Source organism: Polistes fuscatus, unplaced genomic scaffold (genome assembly GCF_010416935.1).
Source record: "Polistes fuscatus isolate 324 unplaced genomic scaffold, CU_Pfus_HIC Scaffold8, whole genome shotgun sequence".
NCBI lineage: Eukaryota > Metazoa > Arthropoda > Insecta > Hymenoptera > Vespidae > Polistes > Polistes fuscatus.
In genome coordinates, this window is record NW_025113162.1 from 2,676,155 (window position 1) to 2,700,361 (window position 24,207).

At 30.5% G+C, this 24,207-nt stretch overlaps 1 protein-coding gene across 18 annotated transcripts in view; it reads right to left on the minus strand.

Annotated features, from left to right (window-relative positions):
- LOC122524907 (glutamate-gated chloride channel) overlaps nt 1-24,207 on the minus strand; it is an 81,624-nt gene that overhangs the window by 33,465 nt on the left and 23,952 nt on the right. For all 18 annotated transcript variants that reach the window (XM_043647409.1, XM_043647408.1, XM_043647407.1 and 15 more), the window contains 3 exons: nt 13,385-13,577; nt 6,043-6,216; nt 4,806-4,894 (listed from right to left, as the gene is read on the minus strand). In XM_043647409.1, coding sequence (XP_043503344.1) covers nt 4,806-4,894; nt 6,043-6,206 — 253 coding nt within the window. In that variant the 5' untranslated portion in view covers nt 6,207-6,216; nt 13,385-13,577. The remainder of the gene's footprint in view (nt 1-4,805; nt 4,895-6,042; nt 6,217-13,384; nt 13,578-24,207) is intronic.

A 24,207-nucleotide genomic window follows, 5' to 3' on the forward strand; every position in this document is an offset into this window, starting at 1 on the left:
CAAATTGTTGCTTCCAATTTTTATTCTTTCCTTATATTTTATCTTATATATCTTTTGGGTATAATTTGTCGGGACACTATATATATATTCATTTTATATATTTAATATTTTTGGTTTTTATATTTGATTTGATTTTATTTACTCTCTAAGCATCGATTATTAAACAGACATCAATTGATTCTCTCTGTATATTGTCCTTTGTTAGAGTGATTGGGCTGGTGATTCGCAAAACGATTAAGAGTGATGAGGGAGGAGAAGTGTTGCAAAGGGGTGGGGTGGGGGTGAAGGGTTTGTCGTAGTATATTGCGTTATAGAGTATCGAGTGTGTATTTAGAGTGATCACGATCGAAAGGGGGTTGGTTACCAGTCGCCGAAACACCATACAACCTTTGCCCACGTCCCATCCTTATATTTTTGTATTTATTTATTTATTATTTTTTACCCTTTCTTATCAACGAAAGAGTTTTTCTTATCCTCGTCGTTGCACTCGCTTTTTTACGACCCTCGCGTATAAGATTAAAGTATTTTATTAACACAAGACTGAATTCGAACTACCAAGTTATATTACTTTTTCCTATCTCTAAAACTGATAATTTAGAGAAAAATCTTCTTTTATAAATTTCTTTCTAACTTTACGATCAATAAAACGATTCATTATCATACCAAATAGAATTATACGAAAGATAATTGCCATTTGTTTGAAAATTCTTCGTCGATATTGGCCAATAACTTTAGCAAATTAAAATAATCATTCGTTTCTTAAATATAATTTCATTTTCCTCATTTTTTTTTCACATGAAAATAACAACTTTTGTTTAAGCGACAAGATCGTCCTATTTCCACATTTTCCTTTCTCTTCCTGATATTATATTATTTTGTTTGTTTCTTTTTTTAATCATTCTCGTATTAAATTCGGTATCGATTCAGATTTGAAAAAGAAAGAGAAAAAAAAGAAATAAAATAGAATGAAACAAAATAGAATAATCATGAAAATCAGAGTTCGAGATTACAAATGAATAATAGATATTTTCATAAGAAATATTTCGAAATAATAAATACGGATAATCTTGAGGGCGGGCTAAGAAATTGAAAAAAGTTATGTTAGTAGACGAAGAGGAGCGATACACAACTCCCAGTATATGCGTGTCACTCTTGGCATCCATTGGCTTGCAAATGCCGTTGGCATGAATCTATTCAGCCGATTGTAGCCATGCTGCTGGCACACTGCTTACAGATGCACGCGCTCACGATATCTACGGATTTGGCAAGAACTTGTCAATATTTTCCTCTTTCGTGTCATCTCATTCTCTCTCTATCTATCTTTCTCTCTTTCGCATACACAAACTCACTTCACTCGAGAGATCGAAGAGAATTTCAAATCCGTCTTTTTATCGGATCAATAATGCGACATTTTTTGAACTTTTTCATTGGAAATGTAATTTCAAATAGAAAATAAAAAAAATAATCTACGATAAGAGAAGAAGTACGGAAACGTCATCTTGTGTATATTTTATTTAAATGTAATTCCTCGAAAGGTAAGTATTATACAAATCTTTTATTCTCTTCTTTTTCTTTTTTTTCTTTTTTTTCTTTTTTTTTTTTTTTGACCAACCGAAGAATTCAGTTCAAATGGATAGAGTTTAACGAAGATAAAAGGAAGAAAAAGACAATGCAAGATTAAATTAAAAAAGAAAAGAAAAGAAAAGGAAAGAATAATAAAAGAGTAAAGTGAGAGCGCCAATTAGCAAAGCATCTTAATTGATCTTCGCAAGATTGCATAAGCACGTGACTTTAGTTCGATTATTATAAGACTGGATCGTGACTCTCGTAGATGTACGTGAGTAGATGCATAAATGTGCACCTACTGCATACATTATTTATATGTACATACACACATGTATATATACGGATAATAGTTAGATAGAAGATTACAGAAATAGAAGAAAAGCCTGCGGCTCCGTGTCGCAGAATAAGTTTACGGCTTAATGATCTAACCACGAAGCTTTCTCTTCTCGTAATTTCTTCTCTCGCGATTAATCAACTTGCCGATGCAGACATCAAGGAGTCAGCTTTGTGTTGAACTACGCCGAGGAAAGTTATCGAAGAAGAAATATAAAAGCCTCTTTCAGATCTCTCTTTCTACCTCTCTCTCTCACTCACTCATACTTTATTTCTTTTTATTTTTCTTTCTCTCTCTCTCTCTCTCTCTCTCTCTCTCTTTCATTCATTTTTTTGTTCTTTTTCTTTCATACATTTTGTTCTCTCCGTTTCTTTCTTTTTCTCTATTAAACTTTATAAAACCGAACTTTTCGATTTACGTTATTCCTATATTAAATACGTCTTACCGTTTCTGATATTTATATTCCGTATAATTACAATATTTCATAATACAACTTGGATAATTTCAATATCAAGCTACTAGATCATTTCTGCATGAAAAACAAAAAATGCTAACTACTGCTGTGCATCATTTAATAAATTTCATGACAAGAACTGAAAGGAAACGTTTAAAAGCTTCAAAGTTTTATCGAAGATTTTATCTAACGAAAAGAAATAGAAGATGAAGAAGAAGAAGAAGAAAAAGAAGAAGTAGAAGAATAAGCAATTTTAAGAAGAAAGTTGAGAATCGACACACAGCTGCATTGGAAATATTGAATTTTGAAATGGTAAAAATTTGCTAGCTTCACGATTAGCTTTTAATATTAACGAGATAATAAAGAAAAAAAAATAAATAAAAGAGAAAGAAAAAAAAGAAGGAAAGAAAGAAAAAAAGCCTCTCTCCTACCGAGAAAGCAGAGAACGGTGCCGTTTTTAAAACAGCAATCGTTTCGAGACAATCGAAAATGCTGCGCGTGTGTTCGATGAAGCCGAAGTGCTCGAAATAGAAACAACTAATTCGCAAAGTGCCTAATAAGTTTCCTGAGCTTTTTCTACGAGCGATAGCTAGAAGCTGTTGCTGGCTGTTGGCTGCTGTTATTGTTACTGTTGCTAGCTGCTGTTGCTACTGGCTGTTACTGCTGCTAGTAGTACGTCCGCTTATCACACTTGTTTTCATTTAACAGAGGATATCTGATAAAAGCTTTTTCCCCTAGCGAAATGCTCGTTTAAGCTTTCGAACGTAAAATCGAATACGAGTGTAACCAAAATCGGAATAAACTTTATTTTCTGTTATATTTTCTACTATTTTACTTTAATATTTTTCTTACGGTGCGTGCAAATTACGATAATATAGAAATATGATTGTAAAATATTCAACAAATTTTGTATTTTTATAAAATATAAATCCAATTAATATAGAAATAGTAATTTTACATATTACTAATTTGATTTATTAAATATTTATATCAAATTTGCATCTCACCATTGACATAGAAAATATAAATAAAGGAATTCCCTTGATATAAATTTAATGAGTAACGATTATATCATAAGTTATGTGTTTCAACAAATAAATGACTTTTAACACAAAATACGATTTACAAAAATTCAATGATATGTTACTAATTATTCTCTCGTTGGAAATGATTGTCAAATGGGGAAAAGTTAAACGATAAAAGCTACCACAGAAAACGAAGAGTGCATATTCACCTAACTATCCGCTTAACTCTGGTGAAATAATGCGTACGTCGATGAATCGCGTCGGTTGCTTTTCCATCGCGTTAAAACAAGCTTTTTCGTTCATAACGCGAATAGCTTTGCAAGAGTTGGTATTTCCTACGTGCCACTCTTTGTCGATCGATGAGAGAGACTCGATAAACGTAGAACACAATACCGACAGCTTGTCCTTGTTCACCGAAATTGACTCGTTTATAACGGAATATATTAACGAGAGAGAAACTCTTCGTTTAATAATTAAACGATGAAGATGAACGAGAAACTTCATTTAAATTAGAGATCATTTTCTTGGAATTTCAATGAAATTTTATCTTCTTTCCTTTTTTTCTTTTCTCTATTTCGTTTCAAAATAATTAGCAAACTATATATTATTAATGTAATATAATATTATTTTATATAACATTTGAGTTATTATATATAAATAATTTATTTCTTTTTATTTGACTTTAAACTAATTCATTGCAATAATATTTATTTATTTCCGTTACATTCTATTCTTACTGTGAAATTATAAACCATTTTTATTTAAAAAAATATTTTATATAAAGTATTCAACGCGTATTAAGAATAAATTAGGCGAACTTAATAACGTCCATATAAGCTTCGAGAATCTACTAGTTTCTAGAGGGCAAAGGGTAAAACGATCAAGGAAATTCTCTTATTGTGTAGTTCGCGTGAGTAGTAGTGAATAAGGTCCGTCAAAGGTCGGACGTAGTCTCTCCGATTTGGCTGACCTCTCGTAGACTTTCTCTACTGAACTTCACTCTTCCCCTCTCTTTCTCTACTCTTTCACTTGCTTCCACTTATATACATACTTACATACATACTTACATACATACACAGACATACATATATACATACACGAAACCTACAAATATTCCCACACTTTCGAACCCATACAGATGCTTTCAGACTTGACTCTTATCTTTCTCACTCTTATCTCTTCGATCGTTTATCTCGTCGCTTTCATTATCATTATCATTATCATTATCATCATCATTATGAATGGGTCGATCATATATAGAGAGTACCCTTTCGACGAGGGGTGAGCAGTGAGCTGTGGTTGTGTGGTGCTGTGTGGTGGTAGCGGTGCCGGTGATGTTCGAGGTGCTCTGGATGGTCGGGGTCATTGGGTACGAGGTCAGGGGTGTAGTCGTCTTGGCGGGTGTGGGGCGGGGGCCTCAGTGTACCTTGGACCGGGGGCAGAAGCCGCTTGTCGTAACGCGCCGTCTGCAGCAGATCGTCCAGAATCTCCTTGTCCGATTTGCCCTCCTCGAAGCTGCAACACAACTCACTATATGTATAAGATGATACCTCCAATTTCATACTTTTCTTTTCTTTTTTTTTTGGTTTATTCTTAATAGTAGGCTCCGCGACGAGAAGATTTTTCTTCGCATCGGACAGAAGAATTTCAGGATATTTGTTTTAGCGTTCGTCCTCTTGCTCGAACCCAATGATTTTCCTCGAACACACAGAAACGTTTGTTCTCTCTTCCCCTTTTTTCTCGGAAGAGGATCTCGAAGTAGTTCGAAGGAAATCGAAAGTTGTTTTAGAAAACTTTTTACCATACTAACATATATCTTTACAACTTTTTTTGTCCAAACTCGTATATTTCGGTAATCGTCGAGTTTGTTACGCGAAAGCGAGTCAACTTGTTTCCCAATATTTCGTATACTTCACTGACTGCGAATATCATTTGAAAGAAATAACGATATAGGAATTGCGTGCTTGATCTTGTCTGATCACGCGTGTACTTTTACTACTAATTTTTCTTTTAAAAGTGGAATCTATTTCTTTCATATCTTTTCTTTTATTTTGTACCTTTCACTTGTTTTTTTAAATGTAATGAAAATTGAATATCGATCAGTTCGACTATTCGAGGTCCTCTTTATCTAAAGATCACGAAAATAGTCTACACTGTTATCTCAAATTATCTAAATGTAACGTATCTACAAACACATTCGAATTGTATGTATATATATAATATATTAATAATAAAAGAGAAGAACTACTAATCGAACAAGAAAAAACACTGCTCTCTAAATGTACATAATATGTAAATAGCATCTACACGACGTTTCCGAGCAAAATATTACATATGTAATATATATATGTATGAAATAATATTTCGATCGAAAAAACGTAAGTTTTACAATACGCTAAAGTATCCTAATCGGTTTTTCTTTGATCGTGAAAACATCACGATTACTAGATCATTTACTTACTACATATATATTATATATAATAATAATAATAATAATAATACTCGCTACGAAACGTTTCCGATATGCACTTTGAACAATAAAATACCAGTTGCATTTGCAGAATTGAAGTAAAATTTTAAGAGCAAGTATGTAATAAACAATCTGTTGGCCCTGAGATTAAGATTATATTATTATTATTATTTTTGTTTATGGTAATACGTACATGTTGTTTTCGGCACGAACGAGACTGGCAAGAGTGAGGGCAAGTGTGAGGATACAGAGGATGGTAAAGATGAGGGAACTTGCAAGGGAGGTGAGAGACAGCGAGAGGATGGACGAGAGGCGGCCACCACCACCCGCACACCGCCCTAGCACCACCCAACCCATTCTATGTCATCTGTAACAACGAAATTTAGAAATATTTATTATTATTTAGAAAATATTTAGGCAGATAAATTGCACAAAAATATTATATATGAAACATCTATATGTCTAATTATAAATAAAAAGGATCTGAAAATTGAATAAATTATTTATTATATAATAATATTATATAATATATAAATATAAAATATATAATTTATAATAAATTATATATTTAATTCAATAAATTATTTATTATATAATAATATTGTATAAAGTTAGAGTATAGTTATATTATAGTAGTTATAATAATTTTAATCAATTGAGGCATAATTTAACCTACGATGGACTGAAATCAAATAATTTCTATTAAAAGAATTGATAATATGTTATATTATGCTATAGATATATGTTCATATTTATATATAATATATTTTATAATTTATTTAATTATATTATATTAATTATCTATAATTATTCTTATGGTATAATTAAATATAATATAATAATATACTAATATGTGATAATTTAATTATAGACATTATAAGATAGTAATTTATAATAATTAATATATTTAAAATAAACATTAGAGTTATTTAATTTTCTTATAAATACAAAAGTCAATTAGGTTTATTAAGAGTACAGAATTTTACAAATACGATATTTTAAGATAACTTAACATCCGTCAAGACTAACATTGTTTATGCATTTAACGACTGCAATGTGAGCCAGGTGCAAGCTCGTTTACGTAAACAATAGGATCGTTAAACTGAATCTTGTTCCGAAGCGAGAGCCAAGATGTTTTAGATGAAAAAATAACAAACAATCCTTTGTTATACAACGGACGGCTTTCAATGATCATTGTCATGGCACCAATCAGATATCTACTCGCATTCGTTTGCTTCCACTTCGAAACACGCTTCGTTTTATTTTATTGTACTTTTTTCGATACCACCTTTTAAGCTTTACAGAAAAATCGTGTTTCTAAATAATGAATTTCTATATTTCTTTGGTTTATTTTTCTGTTAACTTTACGTTTAATATTTCTTTAAAACTTTTGCTTTTAGTCTCGTGAAAAATTTTCTTCAACGAGCTTCGCTCATTTTTCCGCATATAACTATTTACGAACCGACAAAATCTAATTATTTTTAAGATAATTAATAAAGTTGAAATTATTATTTCTCTTTCATTCATTCTAAATTGATTAATAATATATTAAATTATATTTTATTATTTAATAACAATTTTTTTAATCTCACTGAACTCGGATTGAAAATATTTTATACATAAAATTCTAATATTTTCCTTGGAAAAAAATTTACTTTTTATACCATACTCTCTCTCTCTCATTTTTTTCGATCGATACGACAATCAAATTCTCAAAAGCAGTAGACTAGAAAAGAATCGTCATCTTGGGAGAAGTTACATTCAACGTACGTACATATGTACATACATAAATACATACATATCCAAACACGGACGAATAGAAAACGTCAGTGAGCCAGTTATAACGTGTGAAGGTAACGCAATATTTGCCACGTTGAAATTTCTCTCACGAGATCGTCGAGTGTTATCCGTCAGGGGCAAGGCTTTGCATTTTCCAGAGAATGAGCAAACCGCAAATACACGGCATCAACTGAAACAGCCCGAGGCTGCTGTTGCTGCTGCTGCTTCTGCTTCTGGTGCTGATGCTGGTGACTTCAAGAAGCCGATCGTGTCGACACACAAGTACTAAAAAATATGGAGAAAGAGAGAGAGAGAGAGAGAGAGAGAGTGGTGGATAACAAGCAAAAAAAGAAAAAGAAAGAGAGAGATTAGTCAGTTAAAGCAAAAGCTTCGAGTGTCCTACCGTGTTGGTGCATATCTTTCGTACAAGTATCTAATGTCGACGTCTGAGAGTCCTATCTCTTTTATCTTTCTTTTTCTTTTTTTCTTTTTTCCTTCTTTCTTTTTTTGTCTTCTTCTTCTTCTTTTCCTAACACGACGATCCAATCTTAAGATTGCCCGAAGCAAGACCGCGAAAGCTTCGTAATTGTAAATAATGAACATGGTAAATTTCGCACTACTTGGCACCTTCTATAGAATACTTTGCATCTTTTATAGAATGTTCGGCCTAGGTCTCGGTCAAACTAGATCTTTGTATACACAGGATAATTAATTTTTTCTAAGATAGAATTTGTGGATTAAAAATTGAACGAAATCGGTAAATGAATGAATAATTAAATAAGTGAATAAAGTTTGTATAGATTAAAAATACAATTATTTATATATATATAATAAAAATCAGCAAGAACTTTACGAACAATTCAATAAATATAAAGTTAGAAAGAATAAATCGTGTAAAACAAACATTTTTTTCTTGAACCACGTAAAAAAGTGTTGGGTATAATCAGAGAACATTAATAATTTATGAACAATAATAATAATAAAAAGTAAATTTATAATGTCCATTTGTTCGATCGTTACGTCATTCAAAGTTAAATAGACGACGTTTCTTTGACGTTGCGGAAAATACTAGCAATTTACGTACTCGCTTGAGGGCTATCGCGGCGAGTGTAAAGCGAGAACCCGCTAAATCATTCACCGTCACCGTTCGACCTCCTACCCTCCTTAATTTCTTATTTTCCCCTGGGCTACATACTTCTATAACTCTCCTGACCGAAATATCGATTGACGATTACTCTAGAAATCACTCGATTATAGCTTTGAACTTTACGACCAACTCCAGTGAAACAATCTTTGTAAAACAATCCTGTAAAACAATTTTTTTTAAACTAATTACCGAGTTCATTATTATAGGTATTCTTTTAAAATTAACTTTAACAATTACATTTAAATTACTCAAATAAATCCCATTAGAGTTTAATGAATGAAATCATATTTTAATCTTCACAAACAATGATAATCTAGCAATTCCCAATCTGAATTACGTGACAAGTGTTGCTTTCGAGGGTATACGGATTTAATTGAATAATTAATATAAAAGAAAGCTTTCTCTTCGTATAACCTTGTTATAAAAATAAATACGGTAATAAACTAAAGAAATGCTAAAGACTGGGAACCGTTGTGTTCTAGAATACCTGCCTTTATCCAATTTTTATTACAATATTATTGGATTAATCAAAAAATTCGTGCTAATTTTATAACGAAAATTTCAAGAGAACACTTTTATATTTATAAATCGGTACGAATTTTTCGGTCAACAATTAATAACGTTCATTGTCAAGAATTAATTTTTTCTCATTCAAGATGTCAACATTCATAATTTTCTTTAATTACATAAAAGATATGAAAATTCATTTTTATAATTTTTAATTATAATTAAAAATACGATAACAACCTTGAAAAAAAAATAAGAGATCAAGAAAAAAACAGAAATAAAAAAGAAAAAAGAACATTTGGAAGGAGAAAACAGCAATATTAGTCAGCCAATGAGAGAATCACTCTATGCTCTTATATTAGGAAATATATAATACTAATTAAATGGTTGAAAAGATAAAAGGAGTACAATAAAAAAATTGTTTAAAAATTTGAAATAATTAGATAACTATTATACAAACAAGGCATTGTTTTTCTCAAATTAAAAACTAAAGTCACTTGTACTTTATCATTTGCAGTTTTTTTATCATTGCAGTTACTCAATTACATTGTATATATCTTTTAAAAATTTAAACTAAATTTTACAAAACTGACGAACGATCCTTGTAAGATGGAACATTTTAAAAAAATGAAAAACTGAATAAAGAATGGATAGGTTTAGTTGAAAAGATAGAAAGAAAGAAAGAAAGAAAGAGAGATAGAGAGTAATGTTAGGAGAAGGAGAAAGTGACAATGTCAGTAGGCCGATGGTGGTCGAGTCAGAGTCAAGCTATCAGGCGGTCAGGAATAAATGCTACCAACCGTACAGCTGATGTTCGTTCGATCAATACGGGGCGTTGCGGCACGAAACGCTCTAGAGTAACGCGTCACGTGGCTTAGCCCGTCCCATTCTGATTGTGAGAGTGAGTTTCCGAGCACGAGCTCGAACGTGTGTTTCCACCACGTTCAATTTTCGTTTTTCGGTTAGCTTTCATGATCGTGAGTTCGAAACACGCGACAAACTTTCAACAAATCGTTCGCACCAACCACCGACCATATCATATTCTTCTTCCCTTAAAAAGGCAGCATTGAACTCGAAAGGAAAACCGAGAGGATAAGAAGAGAGAGAGAAAGAAAGGGTGGTGGATTGGTGGATTCGAGAAGAGAAAGAAAGGGAAAGAGCGTTGGAAATTCTCAACGAGCTATGCCGCGCCCTCTCTCACCAATCTAAAAACTTCATCCTGGAACCGTTTCTGACGGCTTTCTTTCTTTCGATTTCACGCTTTTTACCATTTCCTTTTTATTTTTAACATCACTCTCTTTTTTCCTTTTCTTTTCCTCGACTATAACAATGGATCACTCTCTTAGCCAAAGAGGAGTATGTTTTACCTCTACCGTCGAACAACTTTCCTTTTTTCCCCCCTTTTCTTTCTTTTTTACTACGTTTTTAAACTTCTCCCGGAGACTTTTTAGATGAATGCTTCGCAAATAATATTTTTATGAATATATTCTTTTGTAAATTTATGTAATTTTTAATGGTGGAATTACGATGTTACGAATGTTCGATGTTCGAAATGTTAATACCGTCATTACTATTTTTTACGTAAAAACAATTAGAAAGTGAATTTGGAAATGAAGGATTAACGTTGGCCTATTTGAAAATAGAAAAATATTAACTTTTCAAACAACCTAGTTGAATTGTTTCAAATTTGAGTTTCTCGAAATTTCAGGAACGATAGTGTTATCAGAGTAAAACGAGATATGCATTATAATGTTGACAGAAATCTTGTAACTATGAGAGATTGTTCAAATGAAATAAATAAAACGATGTCTAACTCAAGTTGATTCATCGAAATGATTAGAAAACGCTTACCTAGATTAAGGAAATAAGAAAGTAACGAACTAATACGTTAACACGATAGGATTAGCACAACGATACATGGAAAATTAACGACAGTCTAGCGTCGCCAGACGTACCGACGCCAAAGTTAACGACCTTCGCGCATAGTGCCGTTGAATATCTAGGGCAAACGCGTTACGTTTTCACCAACGCAATTCGTAACGACAACCAGGACTAGGACTAGGACTAGGACGAGAACGAGGACGAGGACGAGGACGAGAACGACGACAACGACAACGACAACGACGATGACGGTAGCAAGAGTTCCGGATTAAGAAACTTTGTGAGAAATAACACTGTGATAGTTCTCGTGGTACTCTCCAGAGTATGTTTTTGATGCACGTACCAAATGAGATCTTCAGCCATTTTACTTAAAGATCACAAAAAATAACAGAAAAATATAACAGCTACGTTTTAACTATATTAATTAAAAGCAATCTTTGTGAAACTTTGTATATTATTGTTGAGAAATAATAATTATTAATTAAATCAAAATGTATGTTAAATATATTTGTTCAGGACTGAAATTGAATTATCTTTTCAAAATAATATTATAGAATTTAATATTTAAATTAATATTCTCCAATTCTTTTCGTCCTTAAATCAAAATCCAATCGAATTTGAAGTTTTCTTTTCGGATTAAATAATTCTCGCATAATTTAACTTCGTATTTTCATAAGATATTATTGTTTTTGCAATTCATAATATTTTTTATCTATTATCCAAATTCTATCACCTATTTCTTTTTTATTTTTTTCTTTCTTTGTTAATAGTAAAATCGGCTTAACTTCGAAGATTTCTATCACTCAGAAACTTCATTCTTCACCTAGACTTTCCGATACTTGTCAGATTTCCGATAATCGATGGATCCTTTAGTACTTTTGAAGAAGTATCGACAACTTCCTTTTCGATTTTTGAAGAAATTCGAATCTTTATTTCGTCAATTTTGTTCGTACAAATAGCCTTCTCAATTCTTTGATTGTCGAGTGTAGCTTGTTAACCGCGTCGTGACATGGTTAGTTCATAGAATCACGCAAAGCTAAGAAAGGTGTACTCTCTTTCTCTCTCTATTACGTGGGAATAGGTTATGGGCAAGGGTGCGGTAAAATTGATGCAGAGAAATAGCTAAGAGAAGCATGTCACTAGGCCACGTTCATGATTTTCTGTTTTTATAAAACATATATGTTTCTATATAATATTCATTAAAATGTTGAAAAAATAATATTCAGTCTTACATTTTTTCTTTTATAATTGGAAATATAATATAATGATAAATTATTATATGAAAAATATTTAACAAATAATAATGTAGACGTAATTGAATTTTTCTTAGATATTTGTATACATCTTTATTTAAATATGTATGGTCATGTAATCATAATGATATCAATAATATAAAATCTCTTTAATTAAACGTTTGTAACTTTGTAACTTTATCATAGACATATACATATACATTTTTATCATACGGATTAATTAAAATTTTAATTAAATTATACCAATATTTATATGTATGTATATAAACAGGACCCAATTCACGTAAGCAATATTATCCTCTTTCAATGTTTCAAAAGATTTCCATATAAAAAAAGGAATGAAACACAACTATAACGCTATTGTGACACGATTTACATAAGATGACAAGTCTACTAAGGACTTCCAATGTATGTGTGAATGTGTTTGTATGTGAGTCTGGTCGATCCATATTTATATCCATCGCGTGAATCGCTCTTGACGATAGAATGAATTTTGCATAAATCGATACATCCAGGTAATTCCGCTCGTAATTCTTGTATAAAAAAAATACTTTAGAAAAAACCATAGATATCTTTAGTATACCAAATTTTCCTAATACACTATACACACACTCACATATATATAATAATAAATAATAGTATAATTTGGTATAATTTGTATTTGTAATATACCATACATATTTTTCATCAATTAAATTCTTGCTAACAAACTGTACATATATTATTTTATATGTTCTAGTAATATAAGAAATATTTTTAATATATTACGTTCTTATAGTAAATATATATAGCATATATTTTCCATATTACGTTTTAGTAGCATTCTCTTAAATAATTTTTTATATATAAATTCTGGTTCTGAGATGAAAAAGAATAAAAATATTTAATAGTCCTGTAAACACAATCTTCAGAGTGATGTTAAAAAAATTATTATGTGTACATAGAAAAATATGAGAGTAGGGACTCACCTTAACGTGAGATATGTGGCTGGTCGCAATGGACGAGGCAGGTTGTTGCTGTTCGTTGTGTAGATTTTCCTTTCTCTCCTTCAACTTTTACGAACTCTCATCTTAACTGGCAACTCTCTTCATCCGCTAGCTCGAGTACAAGACTCTTCAGTACTTCATAGCTATTTCAGCATCGACGAGCAGTAATCGTCATCTGAAAAGAATATTACAAAGTGTACCCTTCATGCTGAACTTAAAAACATTAGATGATACTCTATCTATCTTTTTTTCTTATCTTTCAACCACAAATATACGCGCACATACATATAGAAAATTATTTAATAGAAGATCATTTAATAGAATCGAAATAACAGGTCATTCTATCAGAACCCTCCACATGCCGGACTCAGTACATTTCTATTATGTATAATTATGAAAAAATCTTGACGTAACCTTTCAAAAATCATGACAAAAAATTATACCCCTCTGCATGATGAGCTATGAACTTTTCAGCCCTCCTATACATAGAAAAATTGCTCTTCTTTTATATATATATAAAATACTTTTATATATTCTCTCCATGTATGTAAATGTTATATCCGACCCATAAACCGGGCAATATACGAAATAGCAGGTCATTCTATTACAACTTATACGTACTTATTAGGGACTCCGTAACTTTGAAAATAATATTCCTATTGCAACGAATGTCGAGTTCAAATATGCATCGAAGACGCATATATAATAATGCATGTAAATGACGTATTTAACAATTAAAAATTGGCAATTGTTTTGCACGCATATATTATCGAAGGCATTCATGAAGCGATATTGACCAAATAAAACCTAAATAAATATCGTTATCTCTCGAATTATCGTGTTAAATCGAGCGATGACCTAGAATAATTTCTCGAATGCAAAGAGTTAATTGTTAACTCGTCTCCAAATAACCAAATAAAAATAACCCAAATATAAGAAAATTAGTTCTTAACGTTAGGAATTTGGTCATCATTTAATATAACAAAGTAAATTGTTATTGATTGATAAGTGACAAATGGTAGATACTATTTGCCATGATCGTTTTGAATAGCTAAGAGCATTCCTTATTCGTACGAGTTTTTTCTTGATGTGTAATACACATGAAAGAAGTTCAATATGGGTTACAACACGTTAAGAAATAAAGAAAGGAAGAATGAAAGAGAAAAAGAAAACGAGAGAGAGAGAGAGAGAGAGAGAGAAAGAGATATACACATAATACACGTACACATAGAACGATTCACTTTGATACGATATCATTGAAAGTGGAACAGGTTGAAATGAAAGTTTCTTACACGCGGCGTACTCCTAATCGCGTGTTGCTACCCCCTTATAAAAGCGACATCGCGAAACACCCCTTTCATCGTTTGCACCCTCTTCAACTTGCACCCTCTTACTTCCTAGTTACTCCTTCAACGTGTCACATATTACATACACACGCGCGCGAGTTTTTATAAATTATGAGAATATATACAAAACCCGTCCACCCACACGTTAAGTTCTTTTTCTATCCTTCATACATTTTGTTCACATAGAACTTGGATTAGGAAACGAAATGCCACCATGTTCGATTTTAAGTTGACTCGAACTCGTAAGGTTGTACAAAAAATTCTGATAATCGACGTAGACCTGCCTGGTTGCCAAGTATGTACAACGCAAAGGTCAACCTTGACCTCAATTCGTAGAACACATTTTTAAATACTCCTAATTAAAAAGGAAAAAGAAAAGATCGCGTTCAAATTAAATGTTGTTACTACGCAAAAATTACATTTTATATATTTATTTATTTATTTATTTAGAATGGATAACAAACATTGTTCTATGAAATGTTTCGAAGTATATAAACGGTATGAATGAACTACGTTCTACATTTTTGATCGTCGTTTTGAACTTTCGGAGATAATAAAGCGATTCTCTCTCTCTCTCTCTCTATCTATGTATCTATCTATGTATCTATCTCTCTTAGTCTTTATCTTTATCTTTCTCTTTACCTTTCTCCCTCGTTTAACGCTCGGCTGCTCGACTAAAGCTTCCTCGAGTTTGACGATGCGCATTTTTTCGTGAGAGTTTCTCGATGAGAAAGAAAAAGAGATAGAGAGAGGAAATAGGAAAGGAAAAAAAAAGTATTCAACCCCTTTTTCCGTTTAACAGGGAATACGAGCACCGAGAAAAGTCCACTAATGCCCTTCGATCGTAATTTTCTCGACAAAACGAGCAAGACCTTTGCATAAACAAGCGATACCTACCGTACATGTACGATTGTACATTTTTGATCCATGTAATATTTATCTGCGAATATTTAAAATGAAATTACATTTCTCTAATTCTTTCCTGTTTTTAAATTTTAAACAAAGAACTACGAGAAAGAGAGAGAGAGAGAGAGAGAGAGAAAAGGTTCATTTAAGTTTCCATCAAAAGTTCAATTCTCGAAATTCTATCATGTGATTCACACATACACACACAAAGACACACAAATCTACTCACATAGATGCATGTAACTATTAAACGCGTTTATTATTTAGTTCAGCGTGAAATTAAAAACTTTAACAAGTTCGTAATTCGTTGCTCGAACATCGTAATATCCTACGAATTTCTCTACTTGTACGATTGTACGAGTGAACGGACCACGTCCGAACAACAATGGCGAATGGTTGTACGTATGTAGTTACGATAATGGCACGGTATACTATAGGCAGGAAACGTCGTTCGTTTCTACGAGAAACCTACCCTCTAGTTTTTTTAAATAGACCAACAGTAAAGCTTGGCAGACGTTCGTGTTAAAAGAAAGAGGACAGTCGTTTATACGCGACGAAACTTTCTTCTTTCACATTACATATTATATATATATGTGTGTGTGTGTGTATGTGTTTATATGTATATACGATGAGAAGAAAATATTTAAATAGGTATATCTGATCATTTTTATAGTATTTTATAATTGATATTTTACTAATTTTTAAAAAGAAATGATTATTTTACAAATTATAAACTTTTTACTTTTTCTTTTCTCGTATAATATGTATATGTTTTTTTAACGTTCAGAATAAGATTATATTAAAATAGAAATATTTGCGTACATTCTTAGCTTATATTTCAAATAAAATTTGTAAAATATGTTAACGAAATAATACTTCCACTTGACCATTTTTATTCGACAAAATATGATAAATTAATCTCTTTCTTCGGTGTTTAATTGCTACGTTTATATTCGAAAGTAGGTCAACTGGCTGAAATTAAGTTGAGTAGTCTATCTTGCAGCGAATATTTCCAACTCGCTTACGTAAATTAATGATTAGATTCAGCATCTACGATATAGTTATAATAATCATCATCATCGTCGTCATCCTCATAATATAATAATAATAACAATAATCTACCCTTCTCGACTATATTTTGCATTAATCTATCTTATATAAATTTAATGAATATAATTCGTATTATAATAAAATTCATTTAATGTTAATACAACTTGAGCAAACCTACATTAATTATTATTATGTTGAAGATATCCCATATAGTGTATGTATAATAGAAATATAAAATATATTTCATTCTGAAGCGTAATAACTATTCGAATAATTTATAAAGATATTTATACTCATAATTATAATGGTGGAACACAAAAAAATGAAATAAAACTAATTTACTTTATATATTATATATAATTACTTTCTATTATTTTTATATATCAATGATTTATTTCATATTACAATTATTTATATCATAAAATTAATGATGACATGAATTTTGTCAATTTTCTACGAACTTAGCTCAATGTTATAATAATAATCGATACGTTTATGTCGTTCATCGATCGATTTAAATTTAACACCATGTAAATACCAAATTCCTAATGGAATACACCGTATTAATGAGAAAGACAGACAGACAGACAGAAAGAGAGAGAGAGAGAGAGGCTTAGATTCCATAACCAAATTAAGTTGAGTAGTTGACAAGTTACTTGGATATCCCAAAGTACAAACACATTCTCGTATAAGCCTAACATGTATTGACGTATTAAAGGAATTTACACATAGTATATGATAGATTATATATTATATGCATTAACATGTTGGCATTTATCAGGATATTATCCGTGTTCCATGACGGATGTGTAGAAAAGTGTCACGAACAGTAGATATCCCTTTTTGCGATCGACAAAATTATGTGTTTAGAAGGAGAATAACGAACAAGGACGAATACGCACGAACGACTACGTCCGACAATGTTCGTTCATTTTATTGATCGAACATAGTAATTTTGTTCTTTTTCAAATCATTGATTTGTATCCTAAATAATGTTTCTATAAGTACACGTGAATATATGCGTGTTTAGATAATTTTTTTTATACATACACAAATGCGTTTGTATATAAATATGATTAATTAAATGTAATGGTTTGGATATCTCATAATAATAAAAAAAAAAAAAAAAGGATTTCATTATGATCATAATAGGAAAAAAGACGAATAACGATTGTAATGCAATATTCTGATCTTAATTAGAAAAAACAATCTAGGTCATTAGTTAGGCATAGTGCTTTGGAAGTAATCAACATGTTACAATTAAAATGGGCCACTGGGTATAACGAATCGTTGGAAGGAGAGAGTCGTCCAATTTATTTCGGCTCTTTCGTCGATCTTAATTTGATTTCATTTTCTAATGAACCTAACTCATTTCCTAACAAACACGAAGGAAAAGATAGAAGAGAGGGAAAGGGAAAGGGAAAGGGAGAGAGAAAAAGAGAGAGAGAGAGAGAAAAAGTGAAGGACATTCGGTGCATAATAGTATCGTTCAAGGATTTCCGCATCGTTCTAGTGTAGGTAGGTTGATAGGTAGATATGTTGGTAGAAATGTATGTATATATAGGAAAATAGTCGATTTAGAAAAAGGATCTTTCTCGCAAAAAGGATACTTTTGAATGTCTAAATAGAAGCTTTATCGTAATTAAGAATCCTAATAAGAGAGAGTGGGACGTCATAATGCTTACAAAATTCCATCTATTTATAAATTTTATATTACATAATTTTTAATTAGAAATAACAAAAAAAAAGATAGCGTACAAGAGATTAACTTAAAAACATCGAAATAATTATTTCGTTTTGTTTTTGGTTAAGAAAATAAGATGATCTCGAACGTGAGATTTGAGTTATATGCTTACGTGTGTATAAACATACATAAAAACATATATTCAAGTCTTTCAAAAGAAAGTTCTCACACGTTTTGTCTTTTATCATATTGTTCGTGATCTTTCCAGCGTGAAATTTTAGATACACCGGTGCTCAAGCATGTCAGAAATATCACATGAAAGAAAACTTGCGAAAGGAATCTTGGTTATTCGAAGAAAAAAAAAGCCCTGTTTTCTGCTTTCACGCTAACGCCCTTTAATAACGATGTTTGCGAGAAAGCCGTTTGAAATAAAAAAGAAAAAGAAAAGAAAAAAAAAGGAAACTAAACGAAATGGAAAAAAAATCGTTACTTTTCGTTCTACTATATTTTCTTAGAAAAACATTATCACGATGGGAAAATAAAAAAAAAAAAAAACGTAATCTCGAAGGATTCTAATTATACTCTAAATGCATTTAATAACTTAACGTACGCACTAGATCTAACGTTTTGTTACCTTGGCACCATTTCTAAGCTCACGATTATGCGATTGGAACTAACATATGTTGTACATGCAGCTACACTTACATATGTGTGTTCACACAAATTTACAAGTCTTCAGGTATTGCATACTATATAACATTAACTTTCTGTAACTAAACTTTTGTTGTATCTAACGACAAATTTTACATTGACAAATTTATAACATGACTTACAATAGGATTATTATAATTATACTATATTAAATATAATTATACTTTCTCTTTTTGTATATCTCTTTTCAAATTAAAATTTATATACAATTATATTATACTAAATTAATTAATACTTATTATTAGTATGATTATATACTATACTAAATACAACTTATACTTAAAAAATATTCATTTTCTTTGATATAAATTAACTATGATACATTTGTAAAGATACAAATAAATTAAGATTGAAAATTGTACGACTTTGTAAAGGGGTCTTAACGAATGTAACATGTCTGAAACTAGAAAATAAAATAAAAAAATGTTCGATCGAGTAAACAATTTTTTGGGGGAAAATAAAAAAGGAAAACAAAAATAAGATAAAAGATGTAGATATCTATGTAGAGGGAGACAAGACATTTCTTAAGACTTGTCCTTCGTTTGTAATATTAATCTTAGCTAGTAAAGTACCTTCTTCTTCTTGACCTCCTTGTAAAACAAAGAGGGAGAGAGAGAGAGAGAGAAAGAGTAGGAGAAAATAGAAGAAAAAGAAAAAAATATGAAAGATTTTTGTAAACATTGAAAATGATAAAAAATATATGAATAAATAAAGAATAAAATTAAGTCAGGACGATGAATAAGACAAATAAAGAGAAAATAGAAGAAAATAAACAAATAAATAAAATTATATATATAAAATAAAGTTAAAATTTTGTCGATAATATATGGAATCACACAAGAGACAAACAATGAATAAATATGATTTAAAAAAAAATATGTATATAAATGGAATGAAAGCAAGATTTTGGATATATCGAATTATATAAAAAACGAGATTTATATAAATCGATAAACTATTAATCTCAAAAGAGTAATCATACTTTTAATAGAATTTCAGGTCACTTTATATTTAATCTATGAAGAAAAAAAAAAGTTAGTCGGCTTGAAACAATAGCACATGAATACCTTCGATGTTCGTTTAATCGTACGTTTGGTTTGCACAAAGAGATACGCGATAGTCTGGAAAAATAACGAGAGAAAATAATATTAGTTTACTCGTATGAGAGAGACAGAGAGAAAGAGAGAGATAGAGAGAGAAAAAAAGTCAGAGAGAGAAAGAAGGAGTTAGGAGGGTAAAGAGTTGCATTCATTTTTCACCTGGCTACGCAAAATCGATCGTTGCCTCGCGGTCGCTGCTAACTCTCGTAAACGCAATCACGAATTTTTACTGCAACCTTCACCTACCTAGACCTGGGAGCCACGAGACGATGGAATTAATTTCAGATTTAAATCTTCATTCTCGTGCGAAACGAACGTTCTCCAACCCTACTCCTTCCTTCCTCCCTTCCTTTTCTCCTACCACCCCGACCCATTCCCGTTCCTTCCATAATAATCAACTTTACTCGAGTTATATTTTATTATGAAATGAATAACAAATAAGAATTTACAATCGACAAAGGTATATCGAATTTATTTTTCTTTTATTTATTTATATATAAATATATATTGTTCAAATAAATGCACGTATTACAGTCGTTGTACCCCATAAACGTAATATCATTTCTTGTATTATAAATTCGTGTTATGAATACGATGAAAAAACCGATCAACTATTTTCTGGGTCATGTTTTTTGTCTTGTCTTCTGTTTATTTGATTAATTCTACAAAACCAGTTCACAGTAGCGATCATCATCTAATTGTTTTGTGTATATTTGTAATCTCAGAGTTGTAAAAATATGAAGGAATTTGATATGGGATGATATGATCATGCGAAGAGTCGATTTATCATAATTGTTGAAGTTGTTTGATAAAAGTTAAAATTTATTATCGTTTCTTGTAGGTAGATCTTTTTTTTATCAATCAATCGTGCTTATCGATCTAGTATATATACATACTATTGTAATCTAATTATACCATTATTAATACGAATATATATATTTATTTGTGTATGTGTATATTTATATGAAGAGTGATAAATGTTTAACGTATTTTTCTGTGAATGCATTCGCTCGATAATACTCGACGATACTTAAAGACAAAAAAGAAAAACGAATAGATTAAATTTGTTTCTCATTTTCATTTTTCTTTGTTGTTGTTGTTGTTTTAATCTCGAACGATATTAATTTATAAAATAATTATTTATTTTTCGGTCGGTATTATGTTATGCGTTTTTACTGACATATTTGATTTTTATTAAAAAATTTCTGTAGGCGCATATGCACGTTCTTTTTCGTTCATATGATATAACAATAAACTCAATGCACCTTTTGTTCTATTAACAAAAGAAAAAGAAAAACAAAACAATAAAATAAAATAAATATACGAATATACCTAGTCGTTATAAAACAAAGAGAACGATAAAGTATTATCGCGAGTGATCCAAGTGAAAAGAGGACACTACTAACTCTATTTATACAACAAGTATTATCACGAAACGTACGAGTCATATGTATTACCGTCTTGAAATTACGCGAAATTGTTAAGATAAAATCATTGGACTTGATAAAATTGTGTTTCAACAACAAACGACAACGATCATATAATTATTTAAATACATTAGTTTTATTGATTACACGATATTAATAAATATCGATTTCTAAATTCGTTCTAAATTCATTGGCCGAGAACGCGAAATTGTTTGAAAAGAAATTATAATAAATGATAATGTTTTTAAATTCATCCTTCCCCTCTTGCCACCCGACGATTGTCATCGTCGTCGTTGGGCCGTCGATCTTTTCGGTACAGAATTAAATTAGAATTTAGTTAGTGCCAAAGGTTAGACCTCGTCCTCGTCGTTGTCTTTGGTAAGGACGAAATCAGGTCGATAAAAACGACGAACATTATTTATAGTTCATTAGTACTTCACGTTGTTTTTAAAGGCTCATTGTCTGCATATATTTTATTAAGAGCCATCCACGACAAGTGCACTCTCTCTCTCTCTCTCTCCCTCTCTCTATTTCTCTCTTTCTCTCTTGTGTTTTTTTTCCTCTTTTTCTCGAAGAGCCGATATTGCAACGGATAGACGTCGAGACCCCAGGATATTCTCGGCATTCAAATAATAGTCTCGTTTAACCAACATTTCTTCTCATTCTTTCTCCCTCTTCCTCTCACCCTCTTTGATTCCGTTTTTTCTTTTTTCTTTTTTTTATAGAGAAATATAAACAACAAAAAAGAACTATTCACTATATATTTCTAACATTATTTCCGATCTAATCGTGAATATTAAATAATAAAATATAATTGATTAACGTCAAACCGGATTACAAATCAAGTTACGCATAATGAATAAAATACAAATAATATATTATACAATGTCGTAAATATTTAAATTTAATTATATTCTGAAAAGAGGGGTGTATAATTAATTAATAATCAAAATAAATGTGTTCATTAATATCGAAATAGATTATAAATCGAACTACAAATACAAATATTTAATTAATAATAAAAATAAATATATCGATATAAATATCGAAGTAGATTTGTAAGTTGATCAATTAATATACTCTCAATTATTAATAATGAAAATATAAATGTTTTACGAATATCGAAGAATAAATAGATCGTGTAATCATGAAAATATATTTAATAAAAAATAAAATATAAAAATAATATTATTAATGTTGAGAAGTAGATTATCTATCGATCGAATTATGAATATATTTACAATAAATAAAAAGATGAATTCCATTATTTATCGTTGCATTTGTGTTACATATTCTAGACTTTCGTCGTTTTACCTAGGAAGACGTCTAAATAAAGCTCGCTCCAGTGTGACGAGGAAGAAAGAGGTAGTTATTCAAGGCAAATCCGCACTTTGTCGTGACCGTGACACGGTGGTGTCTTCTTGTGCCAGCTAGACGCCAAACGCAATCGGTGTAAAGGCCAGGTCTTTCGTTATTTTCTGTAATCTTTCGTCTTTCCTATTCAATTATTTTTTCTACAAATAATAATAACAATAATTTATCTAATCAAAAGATGACACGATCATTTTAATAATTATTATTATAGTTTTATCATAACTATTCGTTTATATATTTATTTATTTATTTATTTATTTATGCATTTATTTTTTCTTTATCATTATGCGTATATTCATTCCAAACTTGCAATATCAATAATCAAATCGATCAAATTAATGATAAAAATGACTAGACAAAATAATCAATTCATTTTCTTGATGGATTGGAAATACCAATTTATAATTAATCGAATTAAAGATTGTCGTCTCGATCTGATGTACTTTCACGTAGAAAGGTCGTTGACTTGGCGCCTTTAAAGAAAAAAGAAAGAAATATAAGGAAACATTTTTATCTTCGTAAACATTTAATTAATCTTTCAGTATCTGTAATTATCTAACACCGAGATAATCGACTATTACCTGGCAATTTATAAAATTTTATATTTACAATTTAATTCAAATTCAAATCAAAGGATTGGAGAATTAAAATAAATGAAATAATAAAAAGAAAATCCAAAAATTTCTATAACGAACAAAAGATAAAATAATAGTGACGATAATAATAATAATGAAATAAAAATTATCGATAAACAATCTAACATTTTGTACATACTTTAATATTACATATCGATCACTATTGTTCCCCTTTTATTGATCCATTCCTCGTACTACAATATGTATATATGTATATAATATCTTCGTTTCTAACGTTTAAATTATTCTTTAGCACGAATCATTCACAGAATCGTGCTTGTTAGATCTAGATGAGTTTGAGTTAAAAAACAAAAAAAAAAAAAGATAAAGAAAATAACGAGTTTGATTTAACGAACGCAATGATCAAAGTAAAAACGCTTAACGTCACGCTTACTCGTTTACTTTTTGCTTAAGCCGTGAATGGTCACAACCTTTGTGACGTTGTACATGTAGAAAAAAATATCTCACCGTTAGAAGCTTATCGATTACGTTTGATATCTATCGATGTTGGGAATTTCCAGGCCTTCTTATGCTTTTTATTTCGTATGAACGTGACGATCGTAAAATAAGAT